Genomic DNA, 22652 nt, shown 5'->3' with positions numbered 1-22652 from the left:
TCTTAATGATTTGCATCGCAATGTGTGCGCGTGGTTTTAAAAGTGCAGACTTCAGGGGCTGGAGCGCGCTGGAGCGGGTGAAGCCGCAGCCTGCAGTGCCAGCATCCCATAGGGGCGCGGGTTCAAGTCCCGGCTGCTCCATTTCCCATCCAGCTCTCTGCTGTGACCTGGGACAGCACTGGAAGATGGCCCAAGTGCTTGGGCCCCTGCACCTACGTGGGAGACCCGGATGGAGCTCCTGGCTCCTGGCTTCGGATCGGCGCAGCTCCGGCCATTGTGGCCAGCTGGGGAGTGAACCAGCAGATGGAAGACTCTCTCTCTCTGCCTCTCCTCTCTCTGTAACTCTGAATTTCAAATACATAAATCAATCTTTAAATGCCAACCTCGATGCCACCAGGAAGCAGTGGGATGTGAGCCCACAATGGGGAGCCATTCACAAAGTCATCAGCTGGAGGCTGGAAGAAATGCTGGCCACGTGAGAGGCAAACACGGACCGGAGGAGGTTCCAGAACATTCCAGAACAGAGGAGATGCAGGACAAGGCCACAAGGCCACCAGGGAGCCGAGATCCTCGGGTGGTGATGGACGTCCCGGGGCCATCGGCTGCAGATTAGACAGCAGCCTTATCAGCGCGTTTCCTGATGGTGTCACAGCCTGGCTCTGTAGGGGAACATGGCTGGAGGACTTAGCGGGACAGAGGTGCGGCCTCTCAAAGGTTCAGAGACACACGGGGGGCCCTGGGCGCAACAGCGGGACGGGGTAGGAAAAGAGACCGGAAGTGGAGCCGCCGGGACTTGCACCCGTGCCCCTATGGGATGCCGACGCCGCACCCACGCGTTCCCTAGAACACGAAGCGACAGAGCCCAGTGACAGCCACGCGCTAACATTTTATTCGAGAGGCAGAGTGCGGCCCCACCCGAGTTACCCAGCTCACAGGGGGGCTCACAGGTCTGAAAGCCTTGCTATGCGGTCAGCAGGCCCAGGGTGTAGTGTGGGAGACGTGCAGGCCCCTTCTCTAGTCTCCGGCAGAGCACCGGGCTGGGCCGGACGTGGCCCCACACAGCCTCGCAGGACGGGCAGGACTGGAGCTCACAGAGGTGGGAAACCACGCCCTTGGCTCCTAGCCACACCCACTCACTCACAAACCACGCTCTTATCTCCCAGCCACACCTACTCACAAACCACGCCCTTAGCCCCCAGCCACACCCACTCACAAACCACACCCTTAGCTTCCAGCCACACCCACTCACAAACCACGCCCATATCTCCTAGCCACACCCACCCACTCACAAACCACGCTCTTATCTCCCAGCCACACCTACTCACAAACCACGCCTTAGCTCCTAGCCACACCTACTCACAAACCACGCCCTTATCTTCTAGCCACACCCACTCACAAACCACACCCTTAGCTTCTAGCCACACCCACTCACAAACCACACCCTTAGCTTCTAGCCACACCCACTCACAAACCACGCCCTTGGTCCTAGCCACACCCATTCACTCACAAACCACGCCCTTAGCTCCTAGCCACACCCACTCCATCCTGACTCCACCTGTGCACCTGCACCGCAGGCCTCACCCCCCCCCCCACGCCACAGCGCCCGCCCTGAAAGGGAGACTTTTTTTTAAAGTCAAAAAGAAACATAAAAACATTGCGAAGCTGAGCTCTGTGCCACTGTCGCCGCTCCGTCGCGGCTGACCCGGGCCAACAGCGCCTCCTGGGGGGCCTTCGCTCTCCGCGCTGTGGCTCGCGCTCGTGGCTGTCTGATCTCACGGCGCCTGCTCCCGCAACAGCAATGCCGGAGCCCGGCTGGCGTTCCCGCCCGTGGGAATAAAGCGCCCCCCACCCCACCCCACCCCATCTCGGATAATTCCCTTAGGTTGCAGCGTTGGTTAAAAGCCTGGTACTTTGTTCTCTTTGTTAAAACCCCAGCCGGGGGCCCTGCACCCTCCCCCCAGGTCTGTCCTGTCTGTGTCACTTCCTGTTGCCACCAACTCTCCAATCACCCATTCTACACGCCGAGGTCAACCCAGACCCCTCCAAGGCCACTCCCGGCCGGGGCTGGCTCTCCAGTCCTGTGTTTGTCACCCTAGGGGAACTGAGGTGCCCTGCTCAGCGCTGTCTCCCTGTGCGACCCACGGGGCCTCAGTCTCCCCATCTGTGGAATGGGTCACAGGGGGCAGGGCTGAGTCTCCTTTGCGTACAGCTTCAGCTCAGGACGGGGGTCCCCTGGGCGTCTCCGCGGGATCTGTCCGCGCTGCCCCAACTTCCCACCCTGCCGGGGGCTCACTCGCCCTGGTATGCAAGGGCCGCCGGCAGCCCCCCGATTGTTTGGGGCGGCCCCGGGATCCTGAACGTGTCTGGGACTTGGAGCGCGTGCGGGGCCGTGGTGCTTGGCGCTGGGGACCTGTTCCGGTTTCCAGAGATTTCCTGCCGGGAAGGGGGCACACCGTCAGCACTTGGACCCCCGTCCCTAGAGACCCCCGGTCCTCATCCGCCCAGGCGCCCTTTCCCGAGAATTCTACCCCCAGGATTCCAATCCCTGACCCCATGCCCAGGATCCCCGATCCCCCAAAGCCTCCTTCCCCCAGGGCCCCCCCACCCCCCAGGGTCCCCCATCCCCCAGGGTTGCCCCTCCCCCAGGGTCTCCTACCCCCAGGGTCCCCTACTCCTCAGGGTCTCCTATCACCCAGAGTCCCCCCATCCCCCAGGGTCGCCCCTCCCCCAGGGTCCCCTACTCCCCAGGGTCCCCTATTCCCCAGGGTCTCCCAGCCCCCAGGGTCCCCCCCTCCCCCAGGGTCGCCCCTCCCCCAGGGTCACCCATCCCCTTGGTCCCCCACTCCCAGCGCCCCCACCCCCCGGGTCTCCCGCCCCTCAGGAACCCCATCTTTGCCCCGCCATGGCCATCCTCAGGACCCCTCCAAGGGACCCCCAGACCGGCTCACACCCTTGTCCCGCCCCGGAGTTCCCACCTGCGTCCGACCCAGGCACCCCCCAGCCACTGCCTCCCACCTGTAGGGTCTCACTCCGGGACCCGCCCCTCGCACCTCCCTGCCATCTAGCCTCGCCCTCCCCTTTCCAGTTGCGCCCCGAGCGCTGATTGGCCCCAAGAACGAAACCCTGCGCAGCCATTGGCCGCGCACCCGCCCCGTCTCCCCCGGGCTCGCCCCTCGCTCACACGCGCTCCCGCAGCGCCGCCTCGCGGGCGGCGCAGGCTCCGCTCTGGGCCTCGGCCGCGCCTGCGCGCAGCTGCGCCTCGTCCAGCCGTCGGGCGGAGTCTGCGGCCACGGCCTCCCAGCGCGCCACGGCTTCTGCGGGCGCAGGGGGTGGGGTTAGGGGGCAGCCCGCGAGTCCGCCTGCCCCGCGCGCTCTTTGCACGGGGTTGCATCCCTGTCCCAGGCCCTAGGCACAGGTGCCACCCACACGCGCGCCTTCCGCTCCTAGGGCGTTATGTCTGCACCTGTGCCTTGCATTTGCATAGCCAGGAACCGATGAGCCCCGCCCATCTCCTCGCACCCCCCCATACACACCTGCCAGCGCCCCGTTCTTGGCCCCCATCTGGGTCCGCTGCGCCTTGACCTCGTCCAGCTCCGCCTTCAGCGTCTTTAGCTCAGTCCGAAGCTGGCTCTGTGGAGTGGAGAGGAGGGGGCGGGCCGGGGAGGGAGGGGAGAGAAGGGAGGGGGTGAACTGGCCCTCTGCGGGGGGAGGGAGAACACGGGCTCCTCTGTCCCTTTGGGAGCTAGTGGCGGCGACCTCTGGGGCCTGGGATACCAGCTGCCTCCCTGGAGGGCCGTCTCTGCTCACACCCACTCTTCCCCGACCCCAGGCCACCAGCGGCAAGCGGGCTCCGTGCTCCGTGTGGCTGATGGCCGCTGGGGTTTGTGCGGGTCCCTGGGGAGAATTCCGCAGAATCCCTCAGAGCAGCTTCCAGGCGGGGGGGGGGGGCGGGCAGAGCCAGCGCTCGAACCCGGAGCAGGTGCTCGGGACCTGGCCTGCCCCAGGCCCTTCTCCGTGGACAGAGCGGGAGGGGCCCCTTGGGATTTTAAAAGTTCAGATGCTGCGAGGGTGATGGAGTCCCGGCTCAGAGTGCTCCCTGCTAATGGCCCTGGGAAAGCAGCAGGCGTGGCCCCAGTGGGAGCCCCGGAGGGAGCTCCAGGCTCCTGGCTCAGCCTGGCCCAGCCCTGACTGGTGCAGGCTTTGGGGGAGTGAATCAGCGGATGCCTTTCAAGTAGATGAAAATAAATAAACATAAAAACAAAACCCACGATTCTGCTCTACCTGGTCCTGTCTTACCCAGCAGAGTGATCTTCCATTAAAAAAAAAAAAATTTAAAAAAAAATGTCGACACTGCCCAACCTCTCCTGGATAGGGTATCCAGAGGTACACAGCAGTCACTCAATGAATGCACAAGCCCGGGATTTTGAGGATACTCTCTCTCTGAGGCTCGGGGCTAGAAAGGGTTAAGAAAGAGCGGAGAAAGCCGGAGGACCTGGCTGGGACCTCTCCCACGAGGGAGGCCACTTTATTTAGCTGCCTAATTACAGGTGACAGGAGCATCCCTGGTCCCTGTCTCCAAATAGGGCCGCGGGGGCCGGCTGGGGGAGGGGCTGAGTGGACGCCTGGCCAGGGTTAGCCTAGGGTCTCCCGGGGTCGGCTCAGGGCGGGGCTGGGGTTCCTACCGCCACCAATGACCTGGCACAGAGCAGGGTACCTGGGCCATCCAAAGGCAGAGTCCAGGGTGACCCGACCTTTTGGGTGTTGGAAGGCCGGGAAACTGAGGCACACTGGAGCCCTGGGCTTTCCGGAGCCCCGCCCCCAGCCCCGCCCACGCACCTGTTGGGTCTGGCAGGTCTTCAGCTCACTCTCCAAGGTGCGACGGCCGCGCTCGGCCCGGTCCCGCTGCTCGATGGCCTTGGCCAGCCGGCGCTGCAGATCCTGGAGCTCGGGCCCCGGGTCCCCCGGCGGCGGCGCCGTGGCGTTGAGCCCCGGCTCTGGGCAGCCAGGCCCCCGGTTGGCCGAGGCGGCCAGGTTCCAAGCCACCAGGGCCCCGCCGGCCGCGGCGGCGGCCAGGAACACGGCGGCCCCGCACAGGGCGAGCCCCCGCCAGGCGCGCCCGGGCTCCAGCCCCGGCTCGGCCATGCCGCCGTCCGCAGCTCCGGCCACGAGTGTTTAATTGGCATCTTGGGGCTGCAGAGACACCCACGGTTCCGCCCCGCCCGGCCATGGATCGGCTCCAGGGCCCAGCCCAGGCTGTTGGGCCCCAAGGGACTGGGGCGGGCCGGGGTGGGGGATGGCCCTGGGTTCCAGCGGTGCCTCTGCGACCGCCCGGTGCCCTTCGGAGCCTCAGCTTCCCCACTCTGTGAAATGGGGACAGCAGCCGCCACTGCAGAGGGTGGTGGGGACCCCCAGGGTGTTCCAGTTAGGGCTGGGGTTTTGTTGGGCCCATTCTGTGGATGGGAAAACCAAGGCGGGGAGATGCGAGACCTGTCAGTCAGCCGATGCCGGCCTGGCTCCGGCTGCCCCCTCCCCCATTCCCTGTGAATGGCCGTGGGGCGCGAGGATGGAGGCCCGGGTCGGGGAGCGACCTCCAGCTCCCTGGACATTTTCCATGCGGCCGCTAGGGGGCGACAGCACAACGCGAATCGCTAGCACCCTGGTTTCCAACCTTCGCCGCCGCCCCTGCCCAGGCCGAAGGGAGCCGAGAGTGACCCTGCCGGGGGCTGACGCCCAGGAGCAGGGTCCAGGCTCCTCCTCCCTCCTCCCTCCTCACGGAGGGAACTCGCGTGGGAGAGGGGGCGTGGTCATCTCGCGCGCACGGCCCTGATTGGTCTGCAGAGCTTGTGGCCCCTTCTACGATTGGTCGGCGATACAGCGCTCGTTTGCGACTGTGGATGGCAAAGTTGTCAGTGGGTTGATGGTTACTGCTTTTTTTTTTTTTTGAAAGGCAGAGCAACAGAGAGATGGGGAGAGAAAGGCCAGAGCCAGGAGCCAGGAGCTCCATCCGGGTCTCCCACGTGGGTGCAGGGGCCCAAGGACTTGGGCCATCTTCCACTGCTCTCCCAGGCCACAGCAGGGAGCTGGACCGGAAGTGGCGCAGCCAGGACTCTAACAAGAGGAGTGGGATGTGAGTGTGCCACGCAGGGTCCTACAACCAGCGGTGCTGCAACCCCTTCCGGCCACGGTCAAGGTTTTTATCCCTGTGGGGCCTGGGGTTGGGGCCTCCAGCCCCTGGGTGGAGGGAGCCTGGCTGTGGGCCGAGGTCAAGGTCACGCACTGGGCAGAGCGGCAGCAGTAGAGGCAGGAGGTGGTGGGGCACCCAGTAGCCCAAGGTTGGGGGAGGAGGAGGAGGCGGGCCCACCCAGTGGAGCAGCCATGCTCATTGGCGGAGGGCGCTGTCAACTGGCTGAAGGCATTTGTTGTTGCTTTGACAACCTGGAGACAGGGAGGCTCCGGGCACCTCTGGGGCGGACGCCACGGCCACGGTCCACGGCCATGGGCCATGGCAGACCAGAGCCCGTGCCCTGAGGAGTCAGCAGTGCAGGGGGCCCTGCCTTTGACCTTGAAAGCGGAGAACAGGTGCTCCAGGCAGAGCATGGGCAAAGGTCCTGGGGCAGGAAGCGCTTGGTGGGTTTGGTAGGCAGAGGACCGCTGTGCTGTGGGGTGAGCAGGCGGAAGGGAGGCGAGAGGAGCCCCGGGAGGCCGGGTGTCCCCAGGAGGGAGGGGCGCTCTTCACTCTGCTGACCATCAGGGACCTGAGGACAATGCAGAGTCCCCAGGCACAGAGGGTAAAACCACCGCCTGCAGCGCCGGCATCCCACATGTGCGCGAGTTCGAGTCCCGCCTGCTCCACTTCCAATCCAGTTCTCTGCTGTGGCCTGGGAAAGCAGTGGAAGATGGCCCAAGTCCTTGGGCCCCTACACCCATGTGGGTGACCCAGAAGAAGCTCCTGGCTCCTGGCTTTGTATCGGCGCAGCCCCGGCAGTTGTGGCCATTTGGGGGGACCTCTCTCTGTCTGTAACTCTGCCTCTCAGATAAATATAATCTTTTTTTAAAAAAAGACTCCTGGCCCCAGGGCCACCGGCAGGAAACTGCAGACAATAGATGGGTCCCAGAAAGCAGATAACGGAGAGGAAGCCAGTGATGGTCCTGCGCGGCTGACAGATCTGGGTGAAGGGTCTGTGGGGCGGAGCCCTGGCTTTGGACGGGCGCCCAGACACTCGGAGAAACAGGGGAGTAGAGAACCTTCCCGTGGGCGTCTGCACAACAGAGTGCAAATCTCAGCCCTGGGCGGTGCTGTGGCGCAGCGGGTGAAGCCCCTGCCTGCAGCGCTGGCATCCCACATGGGCACCGGTTCGAGTCCCGGCTGCTCCACTTCCGATCCAGCTCTCTGCTGTGGCCTGGGAAAGCAGTGGAAGATGGCCCAAGTGCTTGGGCCCCTGCACCTGTGTGGGAGACCCGGATGAGGCTCCTGGCTCTGGGTTTCTGCTTGGCCCTGCCCATCTGGGGAGTGAACCCGTGGATGGAAGACTTTCTCTGTGACCGGGCTTTTCAAATAATTAAACATTAAAAGTAAGAAGATATTCCAGGAACTTGAGTAAAACCTTTATTATTTTAGAGCTCAAAGACTCAAGGACAAAGCGACAGAAACCGTTACAGCAAAAAGTAGGTGCAGTGGGGAGGAGAGGGCCCCACCAGTGTGGCGGGTGGGGTGGGGGAGGCAGCACGGAGTTCCCCCACCCGCACTGTTCCTATCCCCGCTCCCCGCCCCCCTCGCAGTCGTGCCGCCCCCGCGGTCCCCTCCCAATGCGTCAGCAGCCGCTGGTACCGGCCAGGTGCACCTGCCAGCTGAGACAATAAGACCGACTCAGGATAGAGAGGAGGCAGAGGGAACAGGCCACGCCCCTCCAGAGCCCCGCCTTCTAAAAAGCCCCGCCCCATAAGAGCCGCCAAAGCCCGGCCCTCTGCAAACCACGTCTCCCACTGAGCCCCGCCCACACCAACCCCGCCCGCCTAACGCCTCTACTAAACCCCGCCCTTCACTAGCCACGCCCCCGACCCCGCCTCCGCCCGCAGCCCGGTTCCCAGGCCCGGCACCCCAGGCCCCACCCCCGGGGCGCCCGCTCCTCACCAGCTGCCCCCCGGAGCTCCGAGCAGCGCGGCGGCCAGGCCCAGGCCCAAGAGGAGAGGGGCGGCCGCCCCGCGGCTGGAGGCGGCCCCGGCTTGGGCCCCGCTGTGCTGGTCCCTCAGGGCGCTGTTCTCCTTCCTGGGGAGAGGGGGCGGCTCAGGCTGCTGCCGCCCGCGTCCGTCACCGCGAGCCCCCGCCCAAGCCCCCGGTGAGGGTCCGTCACCCCGGGCCCACGCCCGAGCCACCGGGGAGGGCAGCGACCGGGGCGGGGTGGGGGAGGGGGCTATGCGGGGCTGCGCGACCCTCGGGACCACCCATGCTTCTCCCTCGGGACAGTGGGGAGCCAAGGAGGGGGTCCTGGGTTTGGGGGGAAGGGCGGCGGGCGTGGCCTTGGGTGATGGGGGAGGCGCTCTGACCTCAGGCGCTCCACCTGCGCCCAGGAGTCCTGCAGCTTCACGTTCAGTTGCAGGATCTCGCCTGGGGGGGGGCGGGGAGGACAGGGCTGGGGGGCGTGTCTCCACGTGGCGGCGCCCCGCCCCGGCCCCAGCCCTGGCCCCCCCGCACTTCTCACCTTGCAGCTCCTTCACCTCCACCTGCTTCTGCAGGTCCTTAGCCTTGGCCGCCTCCAACAAGGCCGTCAGGTTCGCCTGGGGCAGAGAGCAGGCTCAGGGCCGGGCGCTGGCCCCCTCCCTGCACCTCCGACTCCAACCTGGAAACCAATCTCGCGCCCCTCCCAGGGCCCCCATCAGGGTGCGACCCCCACAATGTGAGTTTTGAGGTCCCCCGTGTAGGGGACTTAGGGGCTGTCTGTACTCAAACCCTGCTAGAAATTCCCAGATTGGGGCCGGTGTTGGGCCGGAACTGGGTGAAGCCACTGCCTGCAGTGCCAGCATCCCACATGGGTGCCGGTTCGAGTCCCGGCTGCTCCACTTCCGATCCAGCTCCCTGCTATGGCCTGGGAGAGCAGTGGAAGATGGCCCAAGTGCCTGGGCCCCTGCACCCGCGTGGAAGACCCGGATGGAGCTCCTGGCTCCTGGCTTTGGAATGTCCCAACTCTGGCCATTGTGGCCATTTGGGGAGCGAACCAGCGGGTGGAAGATTTATCCCTCTCTGCCTTTCATATAAATAAATCAATCTTTAAAAAATAAAGTCGGCCGGCGCCGCGGCTCACTAGGCTAATCCTCTGCCTTGCGGCGCTGGCACACCGGGTTCTAGTCCCGGTCGGGGCGCTGGATTCTGTCCCGGTTGCCCCTCTTCCAGGCCAGCTCTCTGCTATGGCCCGGGAAGGCAGTGGAGGATGGCCCAAGTGCTTGGGCCCTGCACCCCATGGGAGACCAGGAGAAGCACCTGGCTCCTGGCTTCGGATCAACGCGGTGCACAGGCAGCAGCGTGCCGGCTGTGGCGGCCATTGGAGGGTGAACCAACGGCAAAAAGGAAGACCTTTCTCTCTGTCTCTCTCTCTCACTGTCCACTCATTTATAAAAAAAAATAAAAAAAATAAAAAAGTCCCCACATACACGCAAGCAACCCCCGGGCAGTTTCAAGGCCTCCCCCCACCCCCACAGTGGGAGTTTCAAGCCTCCCCCTAGCCGGTGCCACGGTGCCTCCTTACCACCGTGTGGTTGCACCTGGCGGCCTGGGTCTCAGTCTGCCTCATGCCCTCCTGGGCCCGGCTCAGCTGGCGCTGCAGGACACTGGTGGCGCTGTGACACTCCTGCTCTGCCCGGAGCCCCTCCAGACAGGCAGGGCTGTGGGCTTTGTGGACGAAGATGCCCAGAGCGGCCGAGAGAGCCACCACCGCCGCCAGCAGCGCCAGCACCAGGGCCGGGAGCCACCAGCGGCAGCGCTCCGGGTCTTGCTGTACCTTCAGGTCCATAGGCACTGGCAGGTAGTGGTAAAACGTGGGTGCCATGCGGAGCGCCCTCTCCCTCTGGGTGGCGGGGCTTTGGACGGGAGTTAAGAGGAACTACTGTCTCCCGAGGCCCCGCCCCCTCGTGAATATTCAGAGGCTCCTCCGCCAATCACAGCGTGCAGGAAGTCCCCTGACCTGCAGCTTACAGACTGCTCTGGTCATTTGCCAGTTGCGAGTATTTGGTTTCGGTTTCCCGGAAAAAGTGTGGTTTGAGAGGTCACTCCCTCCTCGGCCAGGAGCTGTCCCACCAGACCCGGGCTGGGCATGGGGGAGGGGAACGCAGGCTGCCTGGGACTTCCGGCCCCAGCCCCCCTGCCTCGCTCCTGCAGGTGCCTAAGCGCCTGTGCCTGCCAGCCCGGAGGTCACTTGGCGCCCACCGGAGGGGCAGAGGCCACCACCCCAGGTGACCAGCTTGAGCTAGGGGACTGGGGGGCGGGGCTGAAGCCCGAGGCCGAGTTATGTGTCTCAGGGTTGTCATGCTGACCCCGCAAGGGTTCATCTAGCACCTCCCGCCCCCCACGGAGGGGAGCATGGGAAATGGTCGTGTGACCGGCGGGCGGCCAGCCTCGATGGGCCCTCGTGGCCCAGGCTGCAGTTCACTACCTGGCCACCAGGGGCCGCCTGGGCTACAACCCGGGACTCCCAGGCCCCTGCCTGGGCGCCCAGTAGGGGCACCAGCTCCTGCTACCAGAATGGACAGCTGCGACCCCCGCCCTCACCAGGAGCCCCATCGGTAAGGAGGGGGCCAGTAAGAAGACCGGGCTCTCCAAGAGTGGCCCCTGCGAAGCGTCAGTGCTTGGGTATTCAGCAGGCGCTCAATGGATGCGCCCAGGGCACATGGGTAGCAGGAGAAAAGTGGCGACCAGGGAAGATGCACGTTTGGGGATGAGACGCTCGGGTTCCAGTTGGACGCAAAGGGCCTGCGGAGACGTCCGGGGGGCCGGGGAGGCCCAGGAGGGGGCTGGACCCCGGGGTGGGGGGGCAGGGGGCCCCGGGGCGGGGGGACGGGGGGAGACGGGGGGAGACGGGGTGGGGGGTGCGGGCGTCGGGCAGCGCTTCCTGCGGGGGGGGGGGGGAGTGGGCCTTGTTCCTGGCGCCGGCTCCTGGGAGTGACAGCCAGAAGGCAACTGCGTGTTTATCCCGCGGCTCCCGCAGCCACGACCCTGACCCTGACCACAGCCCGGCTTCCACTGGGCTGGTCACTTCCAGTGTTTGTGTTCCTCTGGGCCAGAGCGGAGGCAGGGTGAGCGCCTCCAGGCCTGCGGTCACCCATCCCAGCCCTGCTGGAGCCGCGCGGACTGACCGATGCAGAGGCACAGCCCCGGCGGCCCCCTTGGTGCCGGGGCAGAGGTCGAGCGGCTCATGCTCAGGGTCCCCGTCCCCGAAAATCCTTGCTGTCTCTCAAGTGATTGACGACTGGGGTTTTCTCCCCGCCCACCTCCCCGCTGGGGAGGAGAGAGCTTCCTCCGCAGAGTGAGGCAGCCAGGGCCGATGGTGCGCTCACTAACGTTCACCACGGGCCACGGCCAGCAACCTGACTGGCTTTGTCCTACCTGGGGTGGGGACGCCGCAGAGGTGCAGGCTGCATGGGTGGGGGGGTCTGGGCCCGGCTCCTGTGCCTCCCGGCCCCTCCCCCCGTCTTCATGCAGGAAGAAGCAAACAATGGATCCATCAATCACGCAGACCCTGGGCTCGTTGGTCATGTTCCTACGCTGCCCTCGTGTCCTGTAGCAGACAGCTCCTCTCCTGGGTGCAGGGTCCTGGGCACTGACCCCAGGGCATTCACAGAGCAGCGTCCGGCCGACTCAGACCCCTGGTGTCCTTATTCCATTCTTTTTAAAGATTTATTAGTTTATTTTAAAGGCAGAGTTACAGAGAGAGAGAGAGAGAGAGAGAGAGAGACAGAGAACAATTTCTTCATCTGCTGGTTCACTCCCCAAATGGCCACAACGGCCAGGGCTGGGCCAGATTGAAGCCAGGAGCCAGGAGCTCCTTCCGGGTCTCCCACGCGGGTGCAGGGGCCCAAGCACTTGGGCCATCTTCTGTTGTCTTCCCAGGCCATAGCAGAGAGCTGTGTTGGAAGTGGGGCAGCTGGGACTCGAACCAGCACCTGTATGGTATGCCGGCCCTGCAGGCGGAAGCTTAACCTTCTACGCCACAAAGGACAACTTCGGAACCACAATTCAACGTGGAGTGGGAGGCCAAAAAGGGGCCCTGGTGTTGAGCCAGTGCCTGGGGATGCGAACTCTTGGACAGGGCACGAGAAAACGACACAGGACCCCGGCCAGGCTCGCACAGCCATAGCAGTAGGCGAGGCTGCAGCGCCCGGAACTGGTGGACAACCAGCAATCAGCGGTGGCGCAGTGCCCTGAGCCTCCTGTAGGGGGAGCTCTGGCCCCACAGTCAGAGTGCCTGAGTTTGAGTCCCGGCTCCGGCTCCTGACCACAGCTCCCTGCTAAAGGCCTGGGAAAGCAGCAGAAGATGCCCCAAGTGCTTGGGCCCCGCATGGGCCCAGCCAACAAGGTAAAGACCAGGTAGGCCGGCGCCGTGGCTCAACAGGCTAATCCTCCGCCTAGCGGCGCCGGCACACCGGGTTCTAGTCCCGGTCGGGGCACCGGATTCTGTCCCGGTTGCCCCTCTTCCAGGCCAGCTCTCTGCTGTAGCCCAGGAGTGCAGTGGAGGATGGCCCAAGTGCTTGGGCCCTGCACCCGCATGGGAGACCAGGAGGAGCACCTGGCTCCTGCCTTCGGATCAGCACAGTGCACCAGCCGCAGCGGCCATTGGAGGGTGAACCAACGGCAAAAAGGAAGACCTTTCTCTCTGTCTCTCTCTCTCACTGTCCACTCTGCCTGTAAAAAAAAAGACCAGGTGGCCGGGCCTAGAGGATGCTTCCATAAGAGAACCCCAACATCCCTGACCCTGTACTGAACTCACTGGCTAAGTGCTTGCCAGGCAGAACGGACCCTGTGCATCAGAAACAAAAACCAACTGCTGCTTGCTCGGATGGCAGCCAACCGTAGGGGGAGTGTGAACTGCGAACACAAGCCTAGCAGATGCTGTGTAGCCGAACTTGTCTGCTTCACTGTGTAAAAACCCGGATGACCTCACTGTGGGGGCCGCCGACCTGGCCCGCAGCGCCTGGTGCGCACTCGGGCCAAACTTGAGTTTGAACTAAAACTTGGGCGTCTGCGTCAGCCGCGGCTTCTGGTTCTTAACTGGGCTGATCGGCCGTTCGGGCACGACGCTTTATTTTTTAAAATGTGCTTATTTGTTTACTTGAAAAAGAGAGAGAGCTCTTCCATCCTCCATGCGATGGGTCACTGGTTTTGGCCACAAAAGCCCGGGGCTGGGCCAGGCCAAACCTAGGAGCCAGGGGCTCCATCCGGGTCTCCCACGCGGGTGCAGGAGCCCAAGCACTTGGGCCATCTTCCATTGCTTTCCCAGGCCAAAGCAGAGAGCTGGATCCGAATTGGAGCGGCCGGGACTCAGCGCCTACAGGGACTTAGGCTCAGCCCGCTGCACCCTACGTCAAGCCCCTGGGAGCTCTTGGTCCCGGGAGCTCCCAGGCCAGCCTGGGGTCCCCCCCCCCCCCGCCCCTTCACAGCCGGCGCTCCGGTGTCGCCATCCTGGAGATGTTTTCCAGGAACTCAGCGCCTTGGAAAACAAGGTCGTAAAGCCTGGCTACTCTTCGACCCAGACACTCGGGAGCCCGCATTCCCGTTCCCAATAAACACACGCCCCGCCCCGACCATTCCCAGGACAGCCACCTGCCCTGGGGACCAATCAGACGCAGGCCGGAGCTCCGCACCCGCTGCCCTGCACAGCCCCCAGCCTGGGGTCTCGGGGCTGCGGGGAGCCTGCGCAGGTCCTGCTGGGCTTGTGAGTGAGACGGGGATGCGGGAAGCCTGCGCAGGACGTGGGCGGCTTTACACAGCACAGTCCTGCCTGCGCCGCCATAGCTTTAGGGGTGGTCCCAGCCCCTCCCCCACCATCTTCCACCCCCAGGTGGGCGCCCCAGTCTGAAAACAATGGGGGTGAAACCTTGGGAGCTGGGGCGGGCGCTGCTGCGGCGCAGTGGGTTAAAGCCCGGGCCAGCAGGGCCAGCATCGCATAGGGATGCCAGTTCGAGTCCCGCCTGCTCCACTTCCAATCCAGCTCTCTGCTATGGCCTGGGAAAGCAGTGGAAGATGGCCCAAGTCCTGCACCTGCGTGGGAGACCCGGATGGAGCTCCTGGCTTCAGCCTGGCCCAGCCCTGGTCATTGCGGGTATTTGGGGGAGTGAACAGCAGATGGAGACCTCTCTCTCTCTCTCTCTCTCTCTCTCTCTCTCTCTCAACCCCGAAGCTCAAAGCCACAGGGAGCGGAGGGCGAATCTGCGGTGTTGTTGCCGGGTCAAGCTGACCCAAGGCCTGGGCAAAGCTGATCTGGCTACGAGCTTCACAATAAACAAATCCCAGCCGCAGCGCTGACGCAGGTGCAGCCTGGCCGTGTCGGGCCTGAGCGATCGCGCTGGGAGCTCCTGTGCCCGCCGTGGTGGGGGCACCGGCGGCCGCTGGTGTCCGAGTGTCAGGCCAGCTTCCCGCGGGGCTGGTGGGCAGGCAGCCCCTGTCGGCGAGAACAAAGCACCCATCCCCCGCTCCTGTCTGGGCCTCATTGGCGCTCAGAGCGCCGCCCGCCCTCAGCCTTTGATGTCCCCATAGGTTCACTGTATTTTAAATATTTATTTATTTGAAAGGAAGAGTTACAGAGAGAGAGAGAGAGAGAGAGAGAGATACAGAGCGACAGGAATCTTCCATCCGCTGGTTCACCCCCTAAGTGGCTGCAGCAGCCGGGGCTGGGCCAGGCTGAAGCCAGGAGCCGGGAGCTTCCTCCGGGTCTCCCATGTGGGTGCAGGAGCCCAAGGACCTGGGCCATCTTCTACTGCTTTCCCAGGCCACAGCAGAGAGCTGGATCCTAAGTGGAGCAGCCAGGACTCGAACCAACGCCCCTATGGGATGCCGGCGCTGCAGGAGGTGGCTTTACCCGCCACAGCACTGTGCCTCTCCCCGTAGGTTATTTATTTATTTATTTATTTAAAGAATGGCGAAATGTTTTGCAGGGAAGCAGAAGAGGCGCCCGTGCTCAGGGCCAGCGCGCCTGTGGCCCTCTCTCAGCACTGCTCTGTGCAAACCAACCTCGGACGCGACCCTGGTGGCTGCCACCCGCTCAGAGCCCAGCGCTCTCGCCTTTACCGGGAACACACTCGCTGGGAGGCGCTGGCCGGGAGCGAGTGGCCCCAGGTCAGCCGCTCTAATCGGACCCTGCCCAGCGGTCTTTTTGCCAACGCCTCTCCCAGGTCCTCTCTCCGTAATTTTTTTCAGGATCCTTTACTTTTGCAAATGCGCCGTGCCTCTTTATTTCTACCATCCGGCCAGGAAACGCACAATTTTTTCCTCCGCAGGCGAGGCCGAGGCTGCAAGGAATTCTGGGAAACGTAGTCCTGGCCCCCATCGCTGGCGGAAGTGGCTGGGCGGGACACTCCGCGAGACCTCCTTCCGCAAACGTCACTCCCAGGGCGAGGCGAGGGGGCGTGGCCCCGCCTCCACACCCGATTGGCCAGCAGTGCTTCCGGGTCCCCGCCGTCGCCCTCGCGGCGCCTGCTGGGAGTTGTAGTCCGCATTCCCGTCCTCGCTCCGGGGCGCCGCGGCCAGCTCCGGGGTGCCCAGGCCGCGGCCAGCGTTCGGCGGGCGGCTCTGCGGCATGGATCCGGGGCCCGGCGCGGACGCGGCGCTGCCGCTGGCCGGCCTGGCGTGGTCGGCGGCCTCGGCGCCGCCGCCGCGCGGGTTCAGCGCGGTGAGCCGGCCGGCGGGGCGGGGGTGGACGATACCGGCGGCGGCGGCGGCGGCGGGGGGGCGGGGGGGTCCCGGCGTTGACCGCGCTGACCCGCGCGCCTCTCCCCGCCTTAGATCTCCTGCACCGTGGAGGGCGCCCCCGCCAGCTTCGGCAAGAGCTTCGCGCAGAAGTCGGGCTACTTCCTGTGCCTGAACGCCCTGGGCGGCCTGGAGGTGTGCGGCGCCCCCATTCTGGGGTCCCCTGCTGGGGGTGAGGGTGGTGGGGGGCTGACCCTCTCCGCTGCCCCCCTACCCCGCAGAACCCGCAGGACAACGTGGTGGTCGACGTGCAGATCGTGGTGGACAAGAGCTCCCCGCCCCCCGGGTTCGTCGCCGTCTGCGACCCCCAGGACAGCAGTGAGTGGGGCTGGGGTCTGACCTCGGGCCGGCGGGGTCCCGCACAGCTCGCCCCTGTCCCCCCACCCCACCCCGGCCGCGGGGAACCCCCTCCCGGGATGGAGCCCCTGGGGTGGGGCGGGGGCCGCCCCCTCAGCCACCCCGGCCCCCTCCCCGCTGGCCTCTCTCACGCCCCCTCCCCACGCCCAGAGGCCTCCGTGTCCAAGAAGAAGCGCCTGTGCGTGAGGCTGGCGCCCCTGGGGGCGGCTGACACGGCCGTGGTGGACGTCCGCCTGAGCGGCAAGTCCAAGTCTGTGCCCGGATACCTGCGCGTGGGGTAGGAGCGCGCCGCCGTCCTGGCCTCGGGCCCAGCCCCCGGCACCAGTCCCGGTTCCCAGCCCCCAGTCCCCATTCCCCGGCCCTCGGACCCCAGCCCACAGCCCTAGCCTCCAGCCTCCAGCCCCCAGCCCCCAGCCCCCGGCCCCCAGTCCTCGGGTCCCAGCCCACAGCTCCCAGCCCCCAGCCCTCAGCCTTCGGGTCCCAGCCCCCAGCCTCTAGCCACTAGCCCTTAGGCCCAGCCCCTCTGCGCCTCGCCACTGCCGGCTCCCCCAGCCACGGGGTCGGCCCCACCCGGGCCCAGATGCTGTCTCCTCCCTCCGCCCGCAGGGACATGGGCGGCTTCGCCGTCTGGTGCAAGAAAGCCAAGGTGCCCAGGCCAGTGCCCAAGCCCCGCGGGCTCAGCCGGGACCTGCAGGGCCTCTCCCTGGAGGCGCGGAGCCAGCCCAGGTGAGCGGCAGGGCCCGCGGGCGGGGCGGGTGGCGGGGGTGGGGGGACTTCAGGGCGCCTAACCCAGCTGTGTCCCCTCCAGTCCTGCCGGCAAGGGCGGCCCCCCCGAGCGTACGCTGTCCAGGCTGGGCTCGCGGGCGTCCACCCTGGGGAGAAAGGACTCCATCTACGAGGCGTCCAGCCTCTATGGCATCTCAGGTGAGCGGGGAAACTGAGGCACCCGTGGGTGGCTGGTCACAGCGGGAGCCGGGGCTTGAACCTAGGCGCGCGGATGGGGCAGAGCCACGGTGGCGGCTGAACCCCGCGTCTGATCTTCCAGCCATGGACGGGGTGCCCTTCACGCTGCACCCCCGGTTCGAAGGCAAGAGCTGCGGCCCCCTGGTGAGTCGGGGCGCTGGAGGGGGCCTGGGCGGAGCTGGGGATGGGGACTCGGCGGGGGGGGGGGGGGCAGCTAGAAGGGGTGGGGGAATCTAGGCCACGCCCTGGACTGGGCGGGGTTGTCAGCTAGAAGGGGAAGAGCATCCAGGCCACACCCTGGACTGGGCGGGGACTCGGGGGGTGCAGCTAGAAGGGGCCACACCCTGGACTGGGCGGGGATGGGGGGCAGGGACTCGGCGGGGGGGGGTGCAGCTAGAAGGGGTGGGGGTACATCTAGGCCACGCCCTGGGCATGGTTGGGCGGGGGCTTGGCGTAGCGGGGGGCGGGGCCTGGGCGGGGGCAGCTAGAAGGGGGGCATCCAGACCATGCCCTGGGCGTGGTGAGGGCGGGGCCGGGGGCGGGGACTCGGGGGGTGCAGCTAGAAGGGGCCACACCCTGGACTGGGTGGGGATGGGGGGGCAGGGACTCGGCGGGGGGTGGCAGCTAGAAGGGGTGGGGACATGCAGGCCATGCCCTAGGTGGACCTGAGGTGGGGCCGTCCAGGGGTCTGGGTGGAGCTGGGGGCGGGGCGGGGCATGACTCAGTGGGGCAAGCTCCAAGGGAGCCAGGACACCCTGGCCACGCCCAGAGCTGGGCGGGGCCGGCGGGGGCGGGGCCGGGGCAGGGGGCGGGGCCCTACAAACCCTGAGAATGAGGCCCGGATCCGCCCGCCTCCAGGCCTTCTCCGCCTTCGCGGACCTGACCATCAAGTCGCTGGCGGAAATCGAGGAGGAGGTGGGTACGGGGTGGGGGTGCGGTCACGGGACTCCCCCGCTGCCCGCTCGGGGCTGCCCCAGTCCCCCCCCAACTCTCCTCCCCCGCGCGCCCTCGCCCCAGCTTCCCCAGGCCGGGGTCGCTCCCTCCTGGCGTGGCTCCCCCAGTCCCGGGGCCGCGCCCGCCTCGCCCCTCCCTGACCGCCACTCTTCCCCCCCCAGTACAATTACGGCTTCGTGGTGGAGAAGACGGCGGCCGCCCGCCTGCCGCCCAGCGTCTCCTAGCCCCCTCCCCGCTCCTGCCCTGGGGCCGGGGCTCGGCGTGGGGTCTCCCAGCCCGGGGCCCTGCAGGGCGGGGGCGGAGGGGGCGGGCCGAGCCCCCCATACGGAAATCAGTGCCTTCTCGACTTTTGTGTCAAAACCGCCGGGTGCCTGGCGGCGGCAGCGCAGCCCCGTGTAATAAACACTACGACTCGGGCTGTGCTTGCGTGGCCGGGGCCGGGCCGGGCCGGGGCGTGCACTGCGCGGCGCGGGAAGCTGAGGCTGAGGCTCAGAGTGGCAGAGCGGGGTCGCAGGTGCAGGAGAGGTGTCTGCAAGCCGCGGCCTCAGTGCACGCAGCCCGGCCATCCACCCGCATTGCCCCCCCCCAGCTGGTCGGCGGGGGGCTCTGCCTGTCCCACGTGCTCTGCTGTGTCCCCAGGGCTGAAGCCAGGGGCCCGGAGCTCCATCCACGTCTCCCACGCGGGCGGCAGGGCCCCAACGACTCGGCCCACCGCGTGTTGCCCCCACCCCACAGGGAGCTGCACGGGTAGCGGACCGGGGACTCGAACCCCGGCTCCCGGATCCGGGCACCCAGCGCCTGGCGTCCCCCCGCCTACGGCCGCCAGGGGGCGCTGTGCACCCGTGCCTGGGCCGCCGTCGCCACAGACGCCGGCCACCATGACACCCGGTGCAGGGTCTTCACTTCCGGGTCAGGGGGCGGCCGCGACCCGAAGTACCCAGACGGGCCGCTGGGATCGCCGCTCATTGGCCAGTGCGGGTGCCACGGCAGGCCCCGCCCACGCATCGCCTCATTGGCTGGCCGCAATGGGCGGGGCGCCGGGGGCGGGGCCTTCGCGGTGTAGACGCCCCGACGCGGTTCAGGCGCCGAGTCTGATGAATCCTGGTTTATTGAACACGGGGGACGCTCGGTACAGAGCCGGGGGGTGGGGTCAGGGTTGGGAAATGGGGGACACGCCCAGGTGGGCGGGGCCTTGCGGAAGCCCAACCCCTCCGGGCCCCGGATGATTGGCAAGCGGGGGTCAGGGGGATTCTGGGTAAGACTGTGCTGCGCGGGGCCGAGACGGGGCGGGCTCCGGGCCGGGGTCCTGCGGGCGCTGCGGCGGTGGCCGCGCCAGGTGGTCCGGGGGTGGGGGAGGGGAGGCCCTGCGAGGTGAACCCGCCCCGCCCCGCCCCGACTGCACCTGCCAGGCCCCGCCCCCACCCCACACGCCCCGCCCCCAGCACCTGCCCGGCCGTGCCCCTCCCTCTCCCGCCCCGCCTGCACCTGCTGGTCCCCCCCCACCGCCCCTGGCTCCTGCCCGGGAATCCGAAACCGCCCCCCCACTGTCCCTCCCCGCCCCCGCCCCCAGCTGGCCGTCCCGAACCCCCACGCCCCAGATTCCGGCGCCACCGCCTACAAAGCCCCTTTGTTCTCGGGTCACCCCGACTGCGGGCGCGGGGCTCGGGTTCCAGGGTGGCTCCAGGTAGGGGGGTGAGGACCCATCCCGGCCTCCTTCCCCGGGAGCCCCGGCCCTGACCCCGACCCTGACCCCGACCCCAACCCTCACCCAGAACCCCCGGGGCCCCCTCCTGTGAGCCCCAGAATCCTCCCGGCGCCCCCGGCCCGGAAATGATTGACAGGTGGGCCCCAGGGGAAGGCGAGGGTCGCAGCCGCGGTCAAGGGCGCAGCCCCGCTGGGGGTCGCTGCTGAGGGTCGCAGCCGGGGGTCGCAGCAGGCGGCCTGCGGGACCCAGGTGGGATCCCCGTTTAGCACTGGGGCCCCGGCCGAGCCCCGGCCTCTCCGGGGGCCTCCGTGTTCTCATCTGTGAAATGGAGGGAGAGGCTTAGAGCCGCCGCGGGTCCGACACTCATCTAGCACAGTCCCCGCTCCCGGGGGGGGGGTATGGGGCGCTACTCTGGCCACCGGGACATTGGGAGGAGGGTCCCCGGGGCTCCAGCCCTGGCCTCTGCCTTTCCTTTTGAGAGATTCTGGTAAAGGCTGGAGCCCTGGCAACCACGCTGCACCATTAAGGACAGCACCCAAGGAGGCTGGGAAGTGGGGGAGAAGTCAGATCCTACTGTTGCCCTCATGGCCCAGCATGCTGCGCGTCTCAGAGGCCGCCCCGGCCCAGGGCCCCCCGGTGGCCGTGGGACCCAGGCAGGCTGCTCTCCCGGCCTCCCCTGGGGGAAGTAGGGCCCAAGCTCGGGGTGCATGGGGCGCTCGGCGGCAGGTACCCTGCCGGGGCTGCGTCCTGTGGCCGTGTTTGGAGGCTTCAGCCGGGTGGGCAGGGTCCTCTTCGAAGGAGGCTGGGCCCGGATCCCGGAGGCCGCGGCGGGCAGCCCGAGAGGCCCGGAGCAGGGTGTGGGTCAGCGCGGCCGCTGGAACCAGGGCCCCCACGCCGAGGATGGAGGCAGTGGCCACGCCCGTCTCGATCTCAAAAAGCAGCAGTGCATAGATGGACAGCGCTGGGAGAGGAGATGGTTGTCACTTGTTCTGTCAACAAGCAGCTGTCATTGATTCAATCAACAAATGTGTTTTCGATGCCATGCCATGGCGGAGCGTGGCCTGAACCCAAGGGGCTGGGCCTGGAGGCTGCTCTCAGAGCCGCTGGGTGCTGTCCTCAGGGGACAGCCAGCAGGGACCCTGCCGCAGAGGAGGCTTGGAGAGGGGAACCCGGGAGCCCGTGGACACGGTCTGTGCAAAGGTCCTGGGGCAGGAGCCAGGAGGGCGTGGCTAAGGGAGGCAGGGCTGAGGCCAGGAGACCGCTCGCTCATGCGGGACCTGTCTGCCCCGGCGGAGGGTGGCTCTGCCCCTGGGCGGACGCACAGCCTCCCCCGCCCTCAGTGTACCCATCTGCACAAGGAGCCGGTGCACTACCGCAGCCTCCAGGCCCCGCCTCCTTGACGTCAGCGCTATGCTAATACTGCTAGGCTTCGGCCAATCGCAGCATTGCTGCCCCTGGCTGTGATTGGTGGAGGCATGTCCCGTGCCCCGAGCTCAGCCTATCAGAGTCGGCCCTGGGACTGTCGCTTCGGCCATTGGGACGGCCGGGCTGGGGTTCTGTGGGTGGGAGAGGGAGACCCTGCCCCGGTCTGGGCTAGCTCCTCCCTCGCCCCGCCCCTGACTGTCAGGGCTCCGCCCTCGGTCCTGAGCCCCGCCCCTCCCCCCCCCGTGCCCGGGCCCCGCCCCAGTACGCCCCCACGCCCAGCCCGTGACTGTCTCAGGGCCCTGCCCCTGGCCCCGCCCCGGCCCCGCACCACATACCTGCCAGGTAGACAGAGACCCCGCAGCACAGGAGCCCGAGCGCCGCGTGTCGGAGGCCGCGGCAGTCGTACAGGAAGCCGTCGGACCTGGGCCGGGGAGGACCCGGATGTCAGCCGGGCATCCAGTCCCCTCTGAACCCCCAGCCTGACCTGCCCCAGGGCCTTTGCACTGCCACTCCCGCCTCCAGCCGGGCCGTCCCGGTGCCCTGTGCCCTAGGTCTACTCTGCTTCTCCGTTCCCGGCGGCCCCAGGAGCTAAGGGCGGCCAGGGTCCAGCGAGACCCCCGCCCAGTCCCAGCCCAGCTCCCTGCTCGCATCGCTGTGGCCCCTGGAGGGTGGCAGCTCGGTCTGGGTGGAGTCCATGCTAGAGCCCCTGACGCTGCTGAGGACGGACGGGCCGGCAGCCCAGGCCGGGTGCTGGCCGGATCAAGTTCAAGTCCTACCATGCCCCCTCCCGCTGGGAGAACCCGAGGACGTGGCCCTGTGTCAGGTTCCAGGGCCAGCGGCCAGCGACACAGGGGCCGCCCGGGGCCCCGGCGCCGGCGGGCAGGGCTCGCACCTGCTGCCGAATCCACCGACGTGCGGAGGGGCCCAGACTCGCCCCTGCCCCTACCTGCGGGAGCCGGACGTCCGGGCCAGCTCGGCGCCCAGGTGCCCGCAGAGCGCGGCCAGTAGCAGGCAGGCGAGGCCGAGAGCCAGGGCCAGCGCGGCCAGCGCCCCGGCCAGCGGCAGCAGCGCGCCCGCCGCGTCCTCGGGCAGCCCGCGGCCGGCGGCCGGCTCGGGGTCCGGCCCCCGCAGCTCGGCGCGCCCCGCCTGCAGCTGGAACAGCAGCTGCGCGCCCAGCGCCGCCAGCACGGCGGCCGGGATGCCCAGCAGAGTCATCGCGGCCAGTACCCGGCCGCCGTACGACCGGGCCATGGCCGGGGACGCCGTCCAGGGGTCCCGGGGGGGTGGGAAGGAGATGGG

At 67.1% G+C, this 22652-nt stretch overlaps 4 protein-coding genes across 4 annotated transcripts; 1 reads left to right on the top strand and 3 right to left on the bottom strand.

The window, feature by feature from the left end:
* Nucleotides 1-3177: 3177 nt before the first annotated feature.
* CCDC194 (coiled-coil domain containing 194) lies at nt 3178-5142 on the bottom strand. Its single transcript, XM_062179450.1, has 3 exons — nt 4837-5142; nt 3534-3630; nt 3178-3314 (listed from the first exon to the last, which is right to left on the bottom strand). The coding sequence occupies exons 1-3, from the start codon at nt 5140-5142 to the stop codon at nt 3178-3180; spliced, it is 540 nt and encodes a 179-aa protein (XP_062035434.1).
* A 2441-nt stretch (nt 5143-7583) lies between these two features.
* BST2 (bone marrow stromal cell antigen 2) lies at nt 7584-10088 on the bottom strand. The gene is made up of 5 exons (XM_062178297.1): nt 9741-10088; nt 8700-8775; nt 8545-8605; nt 8132-8266; nt 7584-7848 (listed from the first exon to the last, which is right to left on the bottom strand). Exons 1-5 carry the CDS (start codon nt 10038-10040, stop codon nt 7812-7814), a joined length of 609 nt encoding a protein of 202 aa, XP_062034281.1. The 5' UTR covers nt 10041-10088; the 3' UTR covers nt 7584-7811.
* Nucleotides 10089-15731: 5643 nt separating this feature from the next.
* Nucleotides 15732-18639, top strand: MVB12A (multivesicular body subunit 12A). Its single transcript, XM_062179153.1, has 9 exons — nt 15732-15872; nt 15986-16084; nt 16171-16267; nt 16457-16583; nt 16913-17032; nt 17115-17230; nt 17352-17413; nt 18128-18184; nt 18385-18639. Exons 1-9 carry the CDS (start codon nt 15780-15782, stop codon nt 18445-18447), a joined length of 834 nt encoding a protein of 277 aa, XP_062035137.1. The 5' UTR covers nt 15732-15779; the 3' UTR covers nt 18448-18639.
* A 1184-nt stretch (nt 18640-19823) lies between these two features.
* TMEM221 (transmembrane protein 221) lies at nt 19824-22604 on the bottom strand. Its single transcript, XM_062179038.1, has 4 exons — nt 22300-22604; nt 21689-21774; nt 20659-20889; nt 19824-20246 (listed from the first exon to the last, which is right to left on the bottom strand). The coding sequence occupies exons 1-4, from the start codon at nt 22602-22604 to the stop codon at nt 20191-20193; spliced, it is 678 nt and encodes a 225-aa protein (XP_062035022.1). The 3' UTR covers nt 19824-20190.
* Between the last annotated feature and the right edge of the window lie 48 nt (nt 22605-22652).

Source organism: Lepus europaeus, chromosome 20 (assembly GCF_033115175.1).
Source record: "Lepus europaeus isolate LE1 chromosome 20, mLepTim1.pri, whole genome shotgun sequence".
In the NCBI taxonomy this organism is placed as follows: domain Eukaryota; kingdom Metazoa; phylum Chordata; class Mammalia; order Lagomorpha; family Leporidae; genus Lepus; species Lepus europaeus.
This window is presented reverse-complemented; position numbering and strand designations above follow the sequence as displayed.